Here is an 18,603-nt window from a genome sequence, read left to right as displayed (position 1 = left end):
TGTAAACCCATAATTATTTGAAAAAAGACCAAAGACAACTTTAAAACAATTTTAAAAGGTAAAATTAATGTTTCAAACAGAATAATATCTGTACAGTGTCAAAAACTGTCAGTGCGAAGTGCTGCTCGGGTTTGTGAGTTGTTGTCCCTCTGGTGCTCTAAATTCTGGGGATCAAACAGTTTGAGTTGAAAACTTGACAAAATCTGAAGCACTCAAGAAGGTGATTAATTAAAAAGCCTTTAATGGCTATTCAATCACAGTAAAAACTCATGACTCTAAGGCCTTCATTAGGGCAGGTACAAATCAGTCCCCTTTGGGCTGTTCCTTACATTACGTTTACAGAATATGCAGCAAAGGTGTAGCAGCACATAATCAACTGGGCCTTTAGAAAACTTTCCAAGAATACTGTAATTCTGTTGCAATTCAAAGAGGACAGCCTCACAGTCACAGTAACACAAGCAAATTAAAAACAATATCTAATCTATTTTGATCAATTTCTCATACTCCTGAAATCTAATGCCAGAGAAACTGAACTCTGGTCCAACTTTAAGCACTTAGAATGTTAAATTTATTTTCTCCTTCTGTCTGAAGGACACAAGGTTTGAGATGGACCACACAGGAGTGGTGAGCCTTGACAAAGCAACCAAGGAGAAAACTTATAAAAGACGTTCTGTACACTGAGATGGTTGTTCACACTGTAAATAAAGTTATTAAAACAGATACCATGGTGTCATGAACTGAATTATATGCTGAAAATATGTGACAATAATGACAATCAGTAGGTGATTTCAGGGGTGTCTTGTCCTCCTCGTCAACCTGCCCCACATCAAAACTGAAAACAACAGAAAAGTAAATTAACTTCAGGGCGAACTGTGACACTTTTGAGAAAAATTAAGTTCCAAAACTTGAACATTAAGATTCACATAGTTGTCCAAAGTAAAAAAGTATCACAGTAATATCTAAGCTTAACATTACTTTAAAATATGGATACATTTCCATTTGTTCTACAGAACTGCACTATTTGATAGAAGAGAAGTCAAAATGTTGTTTCTTGCAACAGCATCTGTGCCAAAAACTTTCTTTACAGACTCTAAGTTTTCTATTAACATTCAACAGTCACGCAGGCAGAAATCATTGGAGGTGTGGGAGGTCTGAAAGTGTTCATGCAGCCGTGTATATCCTAATCCTGACTGGATCCAGGAGAAGGTCAGAGGGCTGTGCCTGCTTCAGAGGCCTGGAATCCATTTGATGTACAGGTAGCATGATGACTAACGTGGCTCTGGTTCGAGCTCGTTGAGGACAGGAGGGTCTGCTCGATGACAGCATCCAACATGATCCCTCTGTTATGACAGTGGAGTCTTCATCAGCACAGAGCATGGTGGCTCCTAATCCATTCCATCTATTAGTAATCCTTTCAACTTTCTCTCACATTGCTCTACAGATCAGCCTGACTGACCGCTCAATAACAAACCCCTGAGCTTATCACACATGGATGCATTCTTCTCCTCTGTACACAATGTTCAAGAAATCCACATTGTGATTTAACTGGCATGAAAACATGAGGGTATCTTCAAATCCTGCAGAGTGGTGCTGACCAGAAATGAGCAAATAAACATTTTCTGCTGGTAATTCTAGAACAACATGTTTTCCTCTGAGAGCTACACTGCATGGAAACAACAAGAGAGGTGTATGCTGGAGTGCATCCAGTTCACTCTTACAGAGTCATTTCAGTGTTCATCTTTCAGTCTTATTTGGGCCCGAGCACCGAGAATCGGTGCGAAAGCCCTATTGTATTTCGTAAAGATGTTCTTTTTCTTGGTCGTTCTTATTCTTACGTAAAGTGATTTGCCTTTTTGGAGGGTTTATCATGTTCAAAAACTCATGAAAGTGAACACACATATGTCTCCTGGAGAAAAATTTCATATTCTAGTGGAGTCGCAAGTGGGCGCGGCCAAATGGTTCGAGAGCGCCCCCTAAAGAGATGCCCTGGCGGCCACATTTACCTAAATTCACGAAATCCGGTGGACACCTAGACGCACAAAAAAGTTACATTGCACCATTACGTCAACTCGACAGGAAGTCCACCATTTTGAATTTAGTTGCCATTTTGGGCGATTCTGACACGTTGTACTTTGTCAAACTCCTCCTAGGGATTTTGTCGGGCTGACTTGAATTTAGGTTCTATGGATAGAAAACATGTTTGGGATTAAATCTTCTTAAAATAATTTGTTTTCGTCGATGTGTGCGCCGGTAAGAGGCAGCCATTTTGAGCGTCTCGCCATGAAACTACGAGTTGCTTTAAATCTTATGTACATGGACCGACCTTCTCTAAACATCACAGGTATGATAACAGCCCCGCCCTGAAGACCCCTGTGGGGTAATATTTGCTCATAGTCAGAGCGCCCCCTGTTGGCCACTGGAAATGACATTTTTCATACTTTCACATTCTACGTCGAGCTGGTTGATCACATGAACCTAAAGTCGGGTCACAATAACCTAAACATGTAGTTGATGATATATTGAGACATTCGTTCGACTTTGTCAATGGGTGTGACCGTGACGATGCGGCAAAGTTTGATGTCTCGCAGTGACACAGGAAGTTTATGTTTAAGGTCAAAGGATGCTTGAAACCTCACGAAACGTGTCACATACATCCGGCGTGGTGAGACGATACATCTGATATGTGTTTTGCGAGTGGGCGTGGCCAAACGGCTCACTCGCTGTGACACAGGAAGTTGATGTTTAAGGTCAAGGGATGCTTGAAACCTCACGAAACCTGTCACATACATCAGGCGTGGTGAGATGATACATCTGATATGTGTTTTGCGAGTGGGCGTGGCCAACTGGCTCGCTCGCCCTGACACAGGAAGTTGATGTTTAAGGTCAACGGATGCTTGGAACCTCACGAAATGTGTGACATACGTCCGGCGTGGTGAGACCATACATTATATACCTGTTTTGCAAGAAGCGGGGATATGCGGTCCCTCACGCGCTGCACGTCGGGTAGACGGGTAGACGGGAGGTGGGGCGCGGGAGTGCAAGGGCCCATACATCACTGCTTGCAGTTTTAATTTTGAGGTAGGTTTTTGAGTTGCATTTGGGGCTTCCAAGAGCGGGGATACTACTTCCTCTGAATAGCTGGTGGTGACAATGTGGACTGTTGTGTAAATTTGACTTCGTGAAAGCTTGAAATGAGGAGTTAAGTCAGATTGTCTTTTGTGTCTTTTATTCTTTGCAGAGAAGACCCACATCCAACACAGTGCTATGCAGTCTGTCGAGATCTGAACAACAGGAGAAGTTACAGCAGTGTATTTATAGGGATCGTAAGCCACAGAGGAAAACAACAAACCAAACACAAAAAACACCACACACAGATTTAACAATGGACATCATCAGATCATCATCATCCTCCTCCCGGCCCAGTCAGAGTCTCTGTACACCTGCTGCTGCTTCAACCTCTCTGATCATCAGGACACACACTGTCCTGTTCTCCTTCACACACATCATCACCACCATCTGTAGAGAGAAGCAGAGAGAACAGAGGTGAGAACTGAGTGTCTGCAGAGACTCCCTCTATCAGCTGTCAGTCAGTGATGCAGCACATCAGAATAAAGAGCAGCAGAACTTCAGTCCTGTTCAGAGCAGCAGCAGCCTGCTTCCTTATAGCTCTCATGTTAACGTGTTGGAGACAACATGCTAAGCTCCAAGCTCACAAACCTGCACACGGTTTGAGGAAACAAACTGCTGAGTCATAATTAGTAGGTAACTCCAGTAGGTCCAACATGGTTACTAATTTTTATTTCACTCTATTAATCCCCGAGGGGAAATTTCTTCTTCGCTACAGCAGGGGGGCTCTCAGGGGGGAACTGCTGCAACAGGCTGCCACTAGCGCGGCGCCAGGTAACCTGACCTGAGGTGCACGTTTTTGGATGATGCCGGAGAGAACCCATGCAAGCACAGGGAGAACATGCAAACTCCGCACAGAAAGACCCAGGACCGGATTCGAACCCGGAACCTTTTTGCTGTGAGGCGACAATGCTAACCACTGCACCACCGTGCCACCCCATAATGTAATACTTGTTCTGTGATGTGCAGGCTGCAGTCAGACTGATCTCAGATCTGTGACACAGATGAAAGTTATCAGCTGTTCAAGATTGAAATGAGAGAACAAACAGTCTGAGATCAGATGTGATAGATGAGAACTGCCGTCTCTCTACTTCCTGTCAGAAACCCTCTACTGACGTCAGTCTGCAGTCATGAACATGAGACATGAATGAGCTGCAGCTGCTGATTAAACAGAGAAGATATACAGACAGTAAACTTACTCCAGAGTCTCCAGTCTACATTCTGGACTCTCCAGAAAACCACGCAGCTGCGTTTCTCCTGAATCCTGTAGTTTGTTGTCTCTCAGGTCCAGATGTTTCAGATGGGAGGGGTTGGACTTCAGAGCTGAGACCAGAGAATCACAGCTGGTCTCTGACATATTGCAACCCCTCAATCTGAATAAAGAATAAAAGATGGAGATAAAAATGTAACAGATCAGTTTTTCCTTTAAAGAGTAAGTCTGTCCTCTGTGATCTGTGACTGTGGATCATCATCATGTCGGTCTTCTACAAACATCATCAGTTACTTCCAAACGCCAGTCAAAGATTCCATGTAACTTCAGTTTCAGTAACTCTTCACTGATTTTCTCTGCATGGATGAAATCCATCACAAACCCAGCAGAGGGACAGACGACTGAGAACAAAGTTGGTTCTTTGACTTCCTGTCCCTCCACTGCAGCTCACACAGGAAACACAGCGACTGGATCTGTGATCAGACTGCTGAGGACACGGATCACTGTCAGCTTTACATGTTCACACACAACACGGCTGTGGATGATGTCGTCCATCTGGTACCGCTGGAGTCAGGTGATCAGAGGATTTCTTCCCAGACAGAGTGGACAGGAGGGAGGACTGCTGACACGTCTTTTCATGTCCATATGGACATGTGAGTGTTGTATTCAAACATGTGTGAACCTGTGTGCTCAGACAAACATGCAGACGCTTTATTATTTGGTTTCAGTTTCAGTCTGAAGGTCTGAAGCTCATCAGGACTTTTCTGAAAGTTCTGAAGTTTATACCTGAAGTTTATTTGTGCTCAGAAATCTCCAACATGAACTTAAGTGTGACACATGAACAGAGAAGAACTGCAGCAGCAGCAGTGAACTGACCTCAGAGTCTCCAGTCGACAGTTCGGAGTCTCCAGGCCAGCAGCCAGCAGCTTCACTCCTGAATCCTTCAGGTCGTTGTAACTCAGGTCCAGATGTGTCAGGTGGGAGGGGTAGGACTTCAGAGCTGAGGCCACGACTTCACAGTGAGTCTCTGAGAGTCCACATCGTATTAATCTGTGATGAGAGAATAACAAAAGTGTGTTATTATAAAAGCAGCAATCAGCGTTATAAACAATTCAGTTTGATTTATTTAACACCAAATCAGAACTTTATTCATCTCAGGGCTCTTTAACACAGTAAAACAGAACATCCCGCAGAACATCCCAGAGAGGAACCCAACAGTTTAACATGAGCGACAGCTGGAAGGAAAAACCCTTTAACAGGAAGAGCCACCAACAGAACCAGAACCAGAGGTGGAGAACATCTGCCTCGACTGGTTCTTCTGTTCTTATTTACATTTTACAGTGTCCCAACTTTTTAGGCAATGGGGTTGTATCTGGAGAGACCGGCTTCCCCTGAAGATCTCTCTGTTATTATTGATGCTGCATCACAGATGTTACAAGCTGTTGTGATGCTTTCTTTTTAATATTATTAAACAGACAGACAGATAGACAGATAGACAGACAGATAGATAGATAGATAGATACTTTATTAATTCCTCAAAAGGAATTTTTAATGGTACAGCACCACATACAGGGCAAAGCAATAAAAATGATAAAAATGGTAAAAAAAATAAAGGTAGTAAAAAATATTTAAAAAAATAGAATAATATTAAATTAAACTAAACAAAACAAAGCAAAACAATAATGCAATGAATTAAAATAAAACAAACAAACAACCAGAGGTGATTTATTGATTGCAGTGGGCAGGAATGATCTCCTGTATCGGTCCTTGTGACAGCAGCTGGATGAGTCTATTGGAGAACGTGCTCCGCTGTCCCTGCAGTAGGTGGTGGAGAGGGTGGTCAGGGTTATCCAATATGGATAATAGTTTGTTGATGTTGGTCTTCCAGTTCAGTCTGTTGTCATGGAGACACCCAGGTACTTGTACTCCTCAACCATGTCCACCTCCTCTCCCAGAACTCTCAGCGGTTGTGGAGCCGTCGTCTTCCTCCTGAAGTCGACCACCATCTCTCTGGTCTTGGCCACGTTCAGAAATAGCTGATTTCTAACAGCCTACTCCACAAAGTCCTCCACTACTGCCCTGTACTCCTCCTCCCGTCCATCCCTTATACACCCGACCACTGCAGAGTCATCAGAGAATTTCTGCAGGTGACATGACCCCGAGTTGTACTGGAAGTCAGTGGTGTATAAGGTGAACAGGAAGGGAGACAGAACAGTTCCCTGTGGAGCTCCAGTAACACTGACCACCGTATCAGACAGCACACTGCCCAGACGGACAAACTGTGGTCTGTCTGTCAGGTAGTCAGTGATCCAGGAGACGGTGGACGTGTCCACCCGCAGCTTCTCACTCAGCAGCAGTGGTTGGATGGTGTTAAATGCACTGGAGAAATCAAAGAAAGTGATTCTCACAGAGTCACCGGTTCCATCCAGGTGAGACTGAGCTCGTTGCAGCAGGTAGATGAGGGCATCGTCCATTCCCACCTGAGGCTGGTACGTAAATTGCAGAGGGTCCAGTGAAGATTTCACCAGCTTTCGGGTTGACAGCCTTCACGTCTCCACATGTCAGAGTTCAGCTCTCCATCCTGACACAAACTGAGCTCTCTGTTCATGACACCATGTGACAGCTGACGTAACACAAAGGATCAGAGTTGAATCACTTTGTACATGCTTCCATTAGGAGATGTCATCAGGAAGCACTGCATAAACTTCCATTGTTATGCAGATGACACTCAGCTATATCTTTCTATAAAACCAGCTGAAACAAATCAGTGAGTAAAACTTAAAGAGTGTCTGAAAGACATAAAGGCCTGGATGACCAAAAACTTCCTGCTTCTAAATTCAGGCAAAACGGAAGTTATTGTACTTGGTCCTAAACACCTCAGAAACTCTTTCTGTAATCACTTAGTTACTTTTGATGACATTGTTCTGGCCTCCAGAACCACTGTGAGGAACCTTGAAGTCATCTTTGATGAGGATTTGTCCTTTAGACACCGTATAAAGCAAATCTCCAGAACTGCCTTCTTTCATCTACGTAATATTAATAAAATCAGGAAAATCCTTCGTCAGCGTGATGCAGAAAAACTCATTCAAGCATTTGTTACTTTCAAGCTGGATTATTGTAATTCCTTGTTGTCATCATCCTGACAGAGATCTTCTCTCTCGCTGGTCTACTTGTGGATCCTAGCGTTTCCAGAAGTAGAATGGGAGGCAGAGCTTCAGTTTTCAGGCTCCTCTCCTGTGGAACCAGCTCCCAGTTTGTGTTCGAGGGGCAGAAACCCTCTCTAGCTTTAAGGTTAGACTCAAAACGTTCCTTTTTGATAAAGCTTATAGTTAGGGCTGCTTAGGTAGACCTGAACCATCCTGCAGTTATGCTGTTATAGGCCGAGGCTGCTGGGGGACCTCGTTACGCACTGAGCTTCTTTCTTCTCACTCTTTCACTCTCTATAACTCATGTCTCACCATCACATCTCATTAACTTCATGCTTTCTCTCTCCCATAGTTTTTGCTATTTGTCTGTTGCCTCCATTCAGTTCACTCGCTCGCGTAGTTTCTGTTCTTTCTTTTCCAGATGTCCCGTCATGGAGCTGCATGTCTTTGCTCTGCGCTTGTCGTCTCCACCAACAGTTCTTCTCTTGTATCTCTATGCTGTCCTTTTCTCTCTCTGCTCTCCTCTCACACCCCAACCGGTCAAGGCAGATGCTCCGCCCACCTCTGAGCCTGGTTCTGTCAGAGGTTTCTTTCTGTTAAGAGGAGTTTTTCTAACCTATGTGGTAATTGTTGAATTGTTGTTTTTTTCTGTAAAATATTGTAAAGTCTTGCTGGAAGGACTTTAATGGGTTAAATGCCATGAAATAACCTGTGTTGTGATTTGGTGCTATATAAATAAAATTGAATTGAATACAGCTCAGTGTCATCAATACCCATCAATTCAAAACGGATGGATCGGTCCGACTGGAACATCCCAACTAATGATGTACTGAGAAAAGAAAGGTTCAGAAATCATGTAAAAATACCTGTAAATCAACAGAAGAACAGTTTGATCATCATTTGAATCCTCACAGCTTTTTAAACAACACAACTGACCGGTCAGCTGTTTAAACTAAAGAAATACATCCTGTGTGTCTGTGAAGAACCAAACTACTGATCTGACTGATAACATTAATGATCACATGCGGACTCACCGAGCCGTCCTGCAGTTCCTCACAGCTGGGATCAGTCTCAGTCGTCCCTCATCTGATGTGTTGTACTTCTCCAGGTCAAACTCATCCAGAACCTCCTCTGACATCTGCAGCATGGAGGCCAGACCTGAGCAGTGGATCTCAGAGAGTTTCTTCTTTGATCTGTTCTCTGACTTGAGGAAGTCTTGGATCTCCTGATGGACTGAGAGGTTGTTCATCTCCATCAGACAGTGGAAGATGTTGATGCTTCTGTCTGGAGAGATGTCATAACTGTTCATTTCCTTCAGATACTTGGTGGCTCTCTGGATGATCTCTGGACCACTCTCTTTCTGACCCAGCAGGCTTCCTAAGAGTCTCCGGTTGGACTTCAGAATGAGGCCATGAAGGAAGCGAACAAACAGGTCCAGGTGGCCATTCTGACTTTGGAGGGATTTTTCCATGACTTTCAACAGGAAGTCATCCAGAGATGAGTCTTTGTAGTCTTCTCCCAGGAAGCGCTGCAGCACCTCTGTGTTCCTGGTGGTGATACAGTGGAACATGTAGACTGCAGCCAGAAACTCCTGAACGCTCAGATGAACAAAGCAGTAGACTATTTTCTGGAAGATCACACACTCTCTCTTGAAGATCTCTGTACAAACTCCTGAGTACACCGAGGCCTCTGTGACGTCCAGACCGCACCGCTGCAGGTCTTCTTGGTAGAACATGATGTTTCCTTCCTCCAGTTGTTCAAATGCCAGCCTCCCCAGCTTCAGAAGAACTTCCCTGTCAGCCTCCGTCAGCTCCCGTGGACGTGTCTCGTGTCTATCGTACTTGTTCTTCTTCCTCTTGGTCTGAACCAGCAGGAAGTTTGAGTACATGTGAGTCAGGGTGTTGGGCAGCTCTCCTCTCTTCTTTGTGGTCAACATGTGGTCCAGAACCGTAGCGCTGATCCAGCAGAAGACGGGGATTCCACACATGATGTGGAGGCTCCTGGAGGTCTTGATGTGGGAGATGATGCTGCTGGACCGCTCTTCATCACTGAACCTCCTCCTGAAGTACTCCTCCTTCTGGGCGTCAGTGAAGCCTCGTACTTCTGTCAGTCTGTCCACACGCTCAGGAGGGATCTGATTGGCCGCCGCGGGTCGGGAAGTTATCCAGACGAGAGCCGAGGGAAGCAGATTCCCCTTGATGAGGTTGGTCAGCAGCACGTCGACGGAGGACTCGTGAGTGACATCAATGAGCTTCCTGCTGCTGAAGTCCAGAGGGAGTCTGCTTTCATCCAGGCCGTCCAAGATGAACAGAAGCTTCCAGACAGCGAGCTGCTCTGCTGAGACCTTCTGGAACGTTGGATGGAAAACACAGAGCAGCGTGTGAAGACTGTACTGCTCATCTCGGATCAAGTTCAGCTCCCTGAACGACAGCAGAATCACCATGCTGATGTCCTGGTTCTCCGAGCCCTCAGCCCAGTCCAGAGAGAACTTCTGCACCAAGAAGGTTTTTCCAACACCGGCGACGCCGTTGGTCAGAACCACTCTGATGGGTCTCTGCTGGTCGGGGAAGGTTTTAAAGATGTCGTGGCACTTGATTGGAGTGTCAAGGAGGATCTTCTTGGTCTCCAGCTGCCTCACCTCATGTTGGGTATCAACCTCTTCACTCCGTCCCTCTGTGATGTAGAGCTCCGTATAGATCCTCTTCAGGAGGGTTCCACTTCCTCTTTCATCACTTCCTTCAGTCACATGTTCACATCTCCTCCTCAGACTGATCTTATGTTCATCTAAAACCTGCTGCAGACCAACATCTGGACAAAGACAAGAACAGCTGTCAGACTAAAGAAAGAGAAGCTGCACACAAACCAAAGACAGAAAGAGGAAACTGGTTCAGTTCTGTTGGATTTACAATAATTAAAATGTCTGATGTAACAAATGAGACAGTATAAAACAACATGTCCAGTTTTCAGAACTGAGTCCTCAGCAGACAAATGGACAGTCTTACTTTGTACAGTGCTGGTCTGACTGTCTGTCTGCGGTGCAGGTCTGGTTCTGGATCTTTTTCCACACTTGGGACAGGAGGAGTCTCCTAATAGAGCCGACTGTTCCCATTCGGTGATGCACTGTCTGCAGAACCGGTGTCCACAGCTGGTGGAGACAGGATCCTTCAGGATGTCCTTACACAGAACACAGCAGGACAGCTGCTGGTCCTCAGAGACATTCCTCCTCTTCGTCACACCCCTCCTGTAAACACATTTCATGATCACGAAAATATTTTGCTGATTGTTGTTAAAATCAGGATTTAACATGTCTGTCAGAAGCTCAGAGGACACAGAGGACAGTGAAAGTGAAGCTACTTTTCTGTTTGAATTCAGCATTCGGTCTGTGATGAAGATGATGCTTCCTTCTATTTCCACTGTCCTGTGTTCAGAAACTCATGAACTGCTCTCTCTGTCTTATTAAACACTGTGATCTGCCTGCAGTTTTCTATGGATACAAACACTTTGATTGCTGAAGTTACTTCACAGCATGAACATCCCACCACAGACAGGTGATTGTGTCCTTCACTGTTTTCCAGTCGCTCTGATAGCAGCCTGGGTTACAAAAAAATTTGAGAGGAGCTCGAAAAAGCTGTGACACAGAGCAGTGGTGCTTCTGGTTGCTGTTTTTGTTCATCATCAGGGTTCAAGCCATATCGGGACCAAACACAATTGTTTCTGTGCCGGGTTATTTTTATCTTTGAATCTTTATTAGTGTAAATGCTGCTACAGTTCGCTCACTTACAGCTACAGAAACAATCAAACTATCAAAATGTTCAGCTCTTTCGGGACAATGGTGCATTTACTTTTCATTTTAATAGGAGTTGTAAATATGAAAATATTAAGCATTTTCCATAAAATCTTTGCCACTGGTTTATTTCCAGGCTTTTTGATTTCATTTTTAGTTTTCTCAAAACCATACTTGATGTATGATTATGTTTTTGGACCAGTTTTTGGTTTATAATGGGTGTGTATTGTGTCTTCTAGAGTGAGTCATGTGACCAACAGAGAGATGACAGCTCAGGAAGTCTTTAGAGAATTTTCTCTCCAACTGAAGACCAGGACCATAATTTTCACTCTACAGGCATCATTTCTTCAACTAATGTAGGAAAAAGGCTCTTCTTCCACACAGTGGGCCGGTCTTAACCAACAGACTTCCACTTTGTTCAGAAAACGCCTCAATGACAGGAACCTCTTCCACTCTGCCATTCACTGCCATACAAAAATCACATCTGGAACTTCATTCAACAGCAGAAATTACAGCTTTTTCAATTCATGATAAAATCCTGATTTGTGCACCAAGAATATAAAAAATGCACACATCTGTATGGCCAGGTTGTGAGATGCTCACAGTTTGCTCATTTTGGAGATAAAAGGTCCAGTTTTGACTTTAAAAGTACTTCTTAGTGAGAAGAGAGATCCCCTGTTTGCCAGTGTCTCTGTCTTCTGTATGATGCAGCTGTAGAAAGTTTAGTCATCAGCTCTGTTCTGCTGTCTATCGTTTATTCAGATTTTTACTTTGTTCTAACTTTTAAGCTTTTCAACCATTGTGCATCACTTTGAAATAAACTAGTAACTAAGAGGAAAAAGTTATCTGCTTCAAAACATGACATAAAATATGTATAGATAACATTTTCATAGAGTTTATTTTTTAAACAAAATCCGTCCTGATCAAAACTAGCAAATGTTCATACATTCATATGTAATTATACCCTTTAAAAGTTTTCTCTTATAATACAATATTACTATATTGTGCCATGAAATTGAAGCAAAAATACAAGATCACAAGCCAACGTATAGGTAAAGGCTGTTCATTCCTACATGCTGACAGGTAATGCAGCAAACCTCAGTTACTGTTACAATCCAGAGGGGGGCAGCAGAAGACCATTTCTGATTTATGTTTTCTTTCACAATGTTAGCAGGAACATTTTGTGTCGAAAGTGTCCATGTCTGCATAAGTATGATGTGATCGTCAAGTGATTTAGAAGCATGCCACATGGCGACTAGAACTCTTCACCAGAGATTTCTGGTTTGATACCACGTTGTGGCCACTGTTTCTCGCATGTTATTCCATTTTATTTCCTCCCAACCATGATGCTTGTCTCTCTCTGTATTGGTGTGACCTTGTGTAGAAGGCTTCTCCAAAACATTACGCAGGTTCGATACCAGCTTGGGCCAATCTTTCATGTATATACATGCACATCTGCAGTACATCTGCATCCAATCACAAGCTACTTTGGCAATGATTGCCGCTTTGTATAACCAATGAGATTCTGAACAGAGGATATTTGTCTTTAAGGGGCGATTCTTCCAGCTTCCTGACTCTGGCTGTCAAGATGGTAATCCTCCACTCTCTTCCCGTGTGTTTGGGCAGAAATACGTTTGGATAGCTGATTTTTAAGAGTTTTATCATGAAAACGATGCCAGATGGACCTTTTATAAACTTTATAGTACTCATATGTGTTATTGTAAATAGTTTGATCCGTTCTTTCTTTATATAAATTACATTTTCCACCATATTACTCGGTATGTCTCCATCTTCTTTGGAAATGCCTGGACATACACTCAAAAGAACATGTGTAAAACATTATTTTTCTGTACTATTGTTATCATCTTTCAATCTGGATGAGGTCAGACTTTATACTGTAGCCTCATTGTGTTTTCCAGTTAATACCTCATAGCTTCAGTCATTTACAGGAACTTTTTACAAAAATATTCAGGCAAGAATAAAAAAAAATCTTCTATTTTAGTGTGTTCAAACTTGTATAAGTCAGTGCCAGTAACACTCTGACTGTTGGGGACAAAACTTCAGAGTGTTTCCTTTCAAACGAGACCAAACTCATACTTCTACTACAAATGGTTGAAAAACAGTTTTCATTTTACTTTGGGTCTGCCTTGATCAGACATTTTGATAAGCCTGAGGCTGCACTTTCACTTTTGAGTGCCGAAGTCAAATCAGCACTCAAACTACGGTAGTAATAAGTTTGAGCGAGCAGAAGGGAGAATATAAAATACCGGGCAGCATTTGGGACACAGAGAGGGACAGACCCGAGGTAGCACATCTGTGAAGATCTAACTGAAACTGGAGTAGCAAATGAAGGTAGAAATGTGAGGCTGTTGAGTTCAAATTCGTTAACGTAACATTTAACTGGGAAAACTTTGCTAAAGAGGACGGAGGACATGAGACTGTGTAGTGACTGATAACGAGGACTGATGGCTGTTCTTCATCCTGTTGAAACTTCACTCTCTTAACAGAAAGCTACACAGCAATACCACAAGCCAGGAATCATGCTGCCAATCAGACTATGATGAATGGAAACTGCACTAGTGATTACAAATACTATAGTTTACAATCAAAAAAATGAAAATGTGAAAACTTGGTATATGTTTCCATTCCACCAGCTCTGCTTTACTTTTAGCTAAATGAGCTGCTTCCTTCTGTCGAGCACAAAAGATCTTGAACCCACAGATTGCCTGATGTAGCTTTATCTCTTTTGAGTTTTTTCTGTTATGTCTCAGGCCCTGACATCTGCATGGAGGTCCGCAGTAAAGATGGGACCACCCTCCAGTAAAGATGGGACCACCCTCCAGTAGGCAGAATCTATCTGAGCACTTTGATCCATTGAGTTGATTTCTGATAGCTAAATTTATCCAATTCTAAATTCATAATCTCTCATTTTCATCAGGAACTAGCTCCATTATTAATAATCTATTATTATTATTATTATTATTATTATTATTATCATCATTAATAACTATTATTCACTCTGTTAGCTCAGAAATCCTGTTCATCACATCCATGATCCATACACTACAATATATATTCATATAGTTTATTCTTGGCGTAAATATTGTTCAATAAATATCCTTATTTCGACAAAGCACTTGTTTTTGTGTATTTCCTGGAAGATATTAAAAGAAAATCCCTGAATGTAGAAATCACATTTCAGACTATGTTGACTGATCACATTTTTAATATATAAAATGTAAATCTTGAGTCTTTGTGATTAACAGAAAGTGGTGCCCCGAATATGAACCGGTACAAACAAAAGTCTCTTACTGTGAGTCTGAAGGTCCTGGTTCACCACTGAAGATTGGAGGATCATCTTTGGACCGATCACTCTTCATGGACAGACAGCTGGATCCTGGAGACTCTTGTCTCGGTCTGTAGAACTGATCTCTGCAAACACAAACATGTTTCTGTCTTCATGTGTCCACTGACTTTAATCAATCTGCTCTCGTTTCCTCTGAACATGTCTAAGAACTGAATCGTTAACAACCAGTCTCTTACTGTGAGTCTACAGGTTCTGGTTCACCACTGAAGATTGGAGGATCATCTTTGGACCGATCACTCTTCATGGACAGACAGATGGATCCTGGAGACTCTTTTCTCTGTCTGTAGAACTGATCTCTACAAACACAAACATGTTTCTGTCTTCATGTGTCCACTGACTTTAATCAATCTGGTCTCTAGTTTCCTCTAAACATGTCTAAGAACTGAATCATTAACAACAGTCTCTTACTGTGAGTCTGAAGGTTCTGGTTCACAACTGAAGATTGGAGGATCATCTTTGGACCGATCACTCTTCATGGACAGACAGATGGATCCTGGAGACTCCTCTCGGTCCTCCTCTTCCTCCATTAAAACACTCATCTTCAGTCAGTCTGAGAAGGAAAGCAGCAACACTTGACTATGAGCTCAGAACACCAACATCATCAGAAACCAGAGTAAGTCTGGTTTCCCTGTTTCTGGAGACGTAAGGTGATTTAGAGGCGGCGGTCATCTGACTAAAAACTACTCACAACCTCATTTGGACCGTTATCATGACCATATTTATTCATAAATTCTCATTTTGAATCTGATGGCAGCAACACGTTTCTAAAAAGTTGGGACAGGGTCATGTTCACCACTGAACTGCATCAGCTCTTCTTTTAACAACACTCTGTAAACGTTTAGGAACTGAGAGACCAGTTTCTGGAGTTTATAAATATTGTCCCATTCTAGGCTGACATAGGATTTCAGCTGCAACAGTTCAGGGTTTCCTTTGTCGTATTTTTCATTTCACGATGCTCCAAATGTTTTCAATGATTGACAGGTCTGGACTGCAGGATGTCAGTTTATCAGCGGACTCTTCTACAACGGAGCCATGCTGTTGGAATACGTGCAGAATGTGGTTGGACGTTGTTCTGCTGAAATAAACAAGACCTTCCCTGAAAGAGACGTTGTCTGGATGGCAGCATATGTTGTTCCAAAACCTGAATATATCATTCAGCATTAATGCTTCCTTCCAGATGTTCAGCTACCCATGTCATGTGTACTAATGCATCCCTGTACCGTCACAGATGCTGGCTTTTTAACTGAGCGCTGATAACAAGCTGGATGGTCCCTCTCCTCTTTTACCTGGAGGATGCAGCGTCCATGATTTACAATAATAATCTCAGATTGTGATCCATCAGACCTCAGGACAGTTTTCCACCTCACCTCAGTCCATCGTCAATGATCTCGGTCCAGAGAAGGCGGCGGTGTTTCTGGATCATGTTTCTATCTGGTTTCTTCTTTGGAGAGTTTTAACCTGCATTTGTGGACGCAGCGATGAACTGTGTTCACAGATGATGGTTTTCACAAGTGTTCCTGAGCCCATGCAGTGATTTTCATCATAGAATAGTGTCTGTTTTAATGCAGTGCTGCCTGAAGATCACCACCATCCAATATTGGTTTTCAGCCTTGTCCCTTCTGTTCAGAGATTTCTCCACATTCTCTGAATCTTTTAATTATATTATGAACCGTAGATGATGAAATCCACTAATTCTTTGTAGTTGTACTATGAGGAACATCATTCGGAAATTATATTTTTATACACAATCATGTTACTGATCTGTTGCCAGGTAACATAATCAGTTGACAAATGCTCCACTAGGTGTTTTTTTTTTTTTAACGTTACACAACTTTTCCAGTCTTTTGTTGACCCCATCACAACTTTTTGAGATGTGTTGCTGCCTTCAAATTCAAAATGAACATATATTTTAAATAAAACAATACCATTTCTCAGTTTCAACATTTGATATGTTGTCTTCGGCCTATTTTTAATTAAATAGATAAATAAATACGTGTAGTGTATGTATTTACAGAAGGTGGACACTACTGTAGTGGTGTGGTGTTATACAAACGGAGTGTCACAGGGTATTTTATTTTGAAAATAGATATTCCTCTATCCGCCCTCCTGCGGGTGACGTTAAACAAAGACTCGACGTGTCCCTTGTAAATATACCATCTATTGGCTGCAGCAGGACTTTACCGTAACTACACTACTTCAGGAGCAACGACAATCACACGGTATTGATTAGAATCTGACTTCTGTCTGTGACGCAGTTTCAGAGTTCAGAGCAGTTGCAGTTGGAGCCTCTGAATCCAACTGATCAGCTCATTCTTCCCTTCGACCACCGGAAGAGACTCCGACAGTAACATAATCATCATATTCTGTTAAAACTCACCCTACCTCATGTTCAGCTTTCTCCCGCTTGCTCTGTCGACTCAAAATGGAGGTTGAACTTCATAGTTTCACTTTCGCGAGGCACTCCCTTATCTAACGTGCGTGCGTGTGTGTGCGCGTGTGTGTGTGTGTGTGTGTGTGTGTGTGGGGGGGGGGGGGGGGGGTCATTTGTTGCATGTTCAATGCAAGTTGTCATCGATCAATTTTTTTCCGTCATTTAGGGAAATGACAGATAAAAACACATTTTTTTTATGAAAGACCTGAGTACATGGGGAGGGCTAAATTATGACAGTCTAGACACACACTAGGTTGTATTGTGAGTATTTTATAACAACATGAAAGTAATATAACAATAATAATATTGGACTAATGACAGTAGTTTATATGCACAGCGAGGGAACCGTTAACGCGGTCACTTCACGATCTGCGGCTCCTTTATGATCTTCAGTGGCCACATCCAAAAGTTTACAGTGAACACAGTGAGAACAGAAAGAGAAGAAGGACTCGGTGGGGATTTTGTTCCCGATTTGAATCTGTGACTTCTGAACGTCTGTGACACAGTTTCAGAGTTCAGAGCAGTTGATCAGCTGGAGCCTCTGAATCCACAGATCCATCCAGCTGATCAGCTCATTCTTCCCTCCGACCACAGACCAACCTGATTGATTTCTGCAGGAAGGAAACACCAACTACACCGGTGGACATCCAGGGATTGGACATTGACATTGTGGACACTTATAAATTCCTGGGTGTTCACCTCAATAATAAACTGAACTGGTCGGACAACACGGATGTCCTCTTCAGGAGACGACTGAACAAGCTGGTCCAAACGGCCAGCTCTGTCCTGGACAGTCCTCTGGACTCCATAAAGGAGGTGGGTGAGAGGAGGATGTTAGCCAAGATGACATGGATCATGGACAACACCTCTCAACCCCTCCATGAGGCTGTAGGAGCTTTAAGCAGCTCCTTCAGACTGCTGCACCCTCAGAGCAGGAAAGAGCGCCACCTGCAGGTCGTTTGTCCCGACGGCTGTCAGACTGTTCAAGACCACCCTGAAATAATGTTACACTGTATTTCATTTCATTTCACAGCACCTGACACTTTCCACTCATCCCAAGCTGTATTTATTCATTGTATTGTATTTTTATTTTATTTGTTTTTGTCTGTATAGTTTGTGTGTGCATTTATGCATTGCTCTAATTTTTTTTATTGTAAAATAATTATTTTTATCTATCTTATTTTATTGTATACGTATTTGTAAATTTGGTCTTATTGTGTGCACCTTTTTGTGTTTTTATGATGACTACATTTCCCCACTGTGGGATTAATAAAGTCTAAATCTAAATTCAGTCTTCTGATTCAGGGAGTCCACAGGGCACGTGGTCTATGTCACGTGTGTGATGCATTTATTTAAAATGTATTTAACATCCAGGAGAACGTATTTCTTCTCCTGACTAAAAGACAAGGTAGACACTGCTGTAATGGTGTGGTGTATACAATCGGAGTGCCACAGGGTATTTTATTTGAAAATAGATATTCCTCTATCTGTCTTCCTGTGGGTAACGTTAAACTGAGTCGACGTGTCCCTTGTAAATGT

The 18,603-nt window shown here is 42.7% G+C and overlaps 1 protein-coding gene across 4 annotated transcripts; it reads right to left on the bottom strand.

Moving 5' to 3' along the window:
- Positions 1-3,209: 3,209 nt before the first annotated feature.
- LOC138202437 (protein NLRC3-like) lies at positions 3,210-17,110 on the bottom strand. Of its 4 annotated transcripts, none has more exons than XM_069156405.1 (9): positions 17,016-17,110; positions 15,042-15,183; positions 14,810-14,929; positions 14,579-14,698; positions 10,485-10,723; positions 8,517-10,290; positions 5,213-5,386; positions 4,326-4,499; positions 3,210-3,516 (listed from the first exon to the last, which is right to left on the bottom strand). In XM_069156405.1, exons 2-9 carry the CDS (start codon positions 15,170-15,172, stop codon positions 3,507-3,509), a joined length of 2,742 nt encoding a protein of 913 aa, XP_069012506.1. In that variant the 5' UTR covers positions 15,173-15,183; positions 17,016-17,110; the 3' UTR covers positions 3,210-3,506. The 4 variants fall into 4 exon arrangements, with proteins under 4 accessions (XP_069012506.1, XP_069012507.1, XP_069012509.1 ...); XM_069156406.1 differs by having other exon boundaries at positions 17,011-17,096; XM_069156408.1 differs by lacking the exon at positions 4,326-4,499.
- Positions 17,111-18,603: the final 1,493 nt, after the last annotated feature.

This window comes from Embiotoca jacksoni, unplaced genomic scaffold, assembly GCF_022577435.1.
Source record: "Embiotoca jacksoni isolate LCO1_2020_lvr unplaced genomic scaffold, fEmbJac1.0.p SCAF_21, whole genome shotgun sequence".
NCBI lineage: Eukaryota > Metazoa > Chordata > Actinopteri > Embiotocidae > Embiotoca > Embiotoca jacksoni.
This window is presented reverse-complemented; position numbering and strand designations above follow the sequence as displayed.

What these genes read in the sequence shown, in the direction of transcription:
- LOC138202437 (XM_069156405.1), bottom strand. Translation starts at nt 15,172, where the DNA reads ATGAGTGTTTTAATGGAGGAAGAGGAGGACCGAGAGGAGTCTCCAGGA. An exon ending in CCAGAACCTGTAGACTCACA is followed by an intron (nt 14,699 to 14,809) that starts GTAAGAGACTGG and finishes TTGTGTTTGCAG; the next exon opens with AGATCAGTTCTACAGACCGA. An exon ending in AGGAACTGCAGGACGGCTCG is followed by an intron (nt 5,387 to 8,516) that starts GTGAGTCCGCAT and finishes CTCTCATCACAG; the next exon opens with ATTAATACGATGTGGACTCT.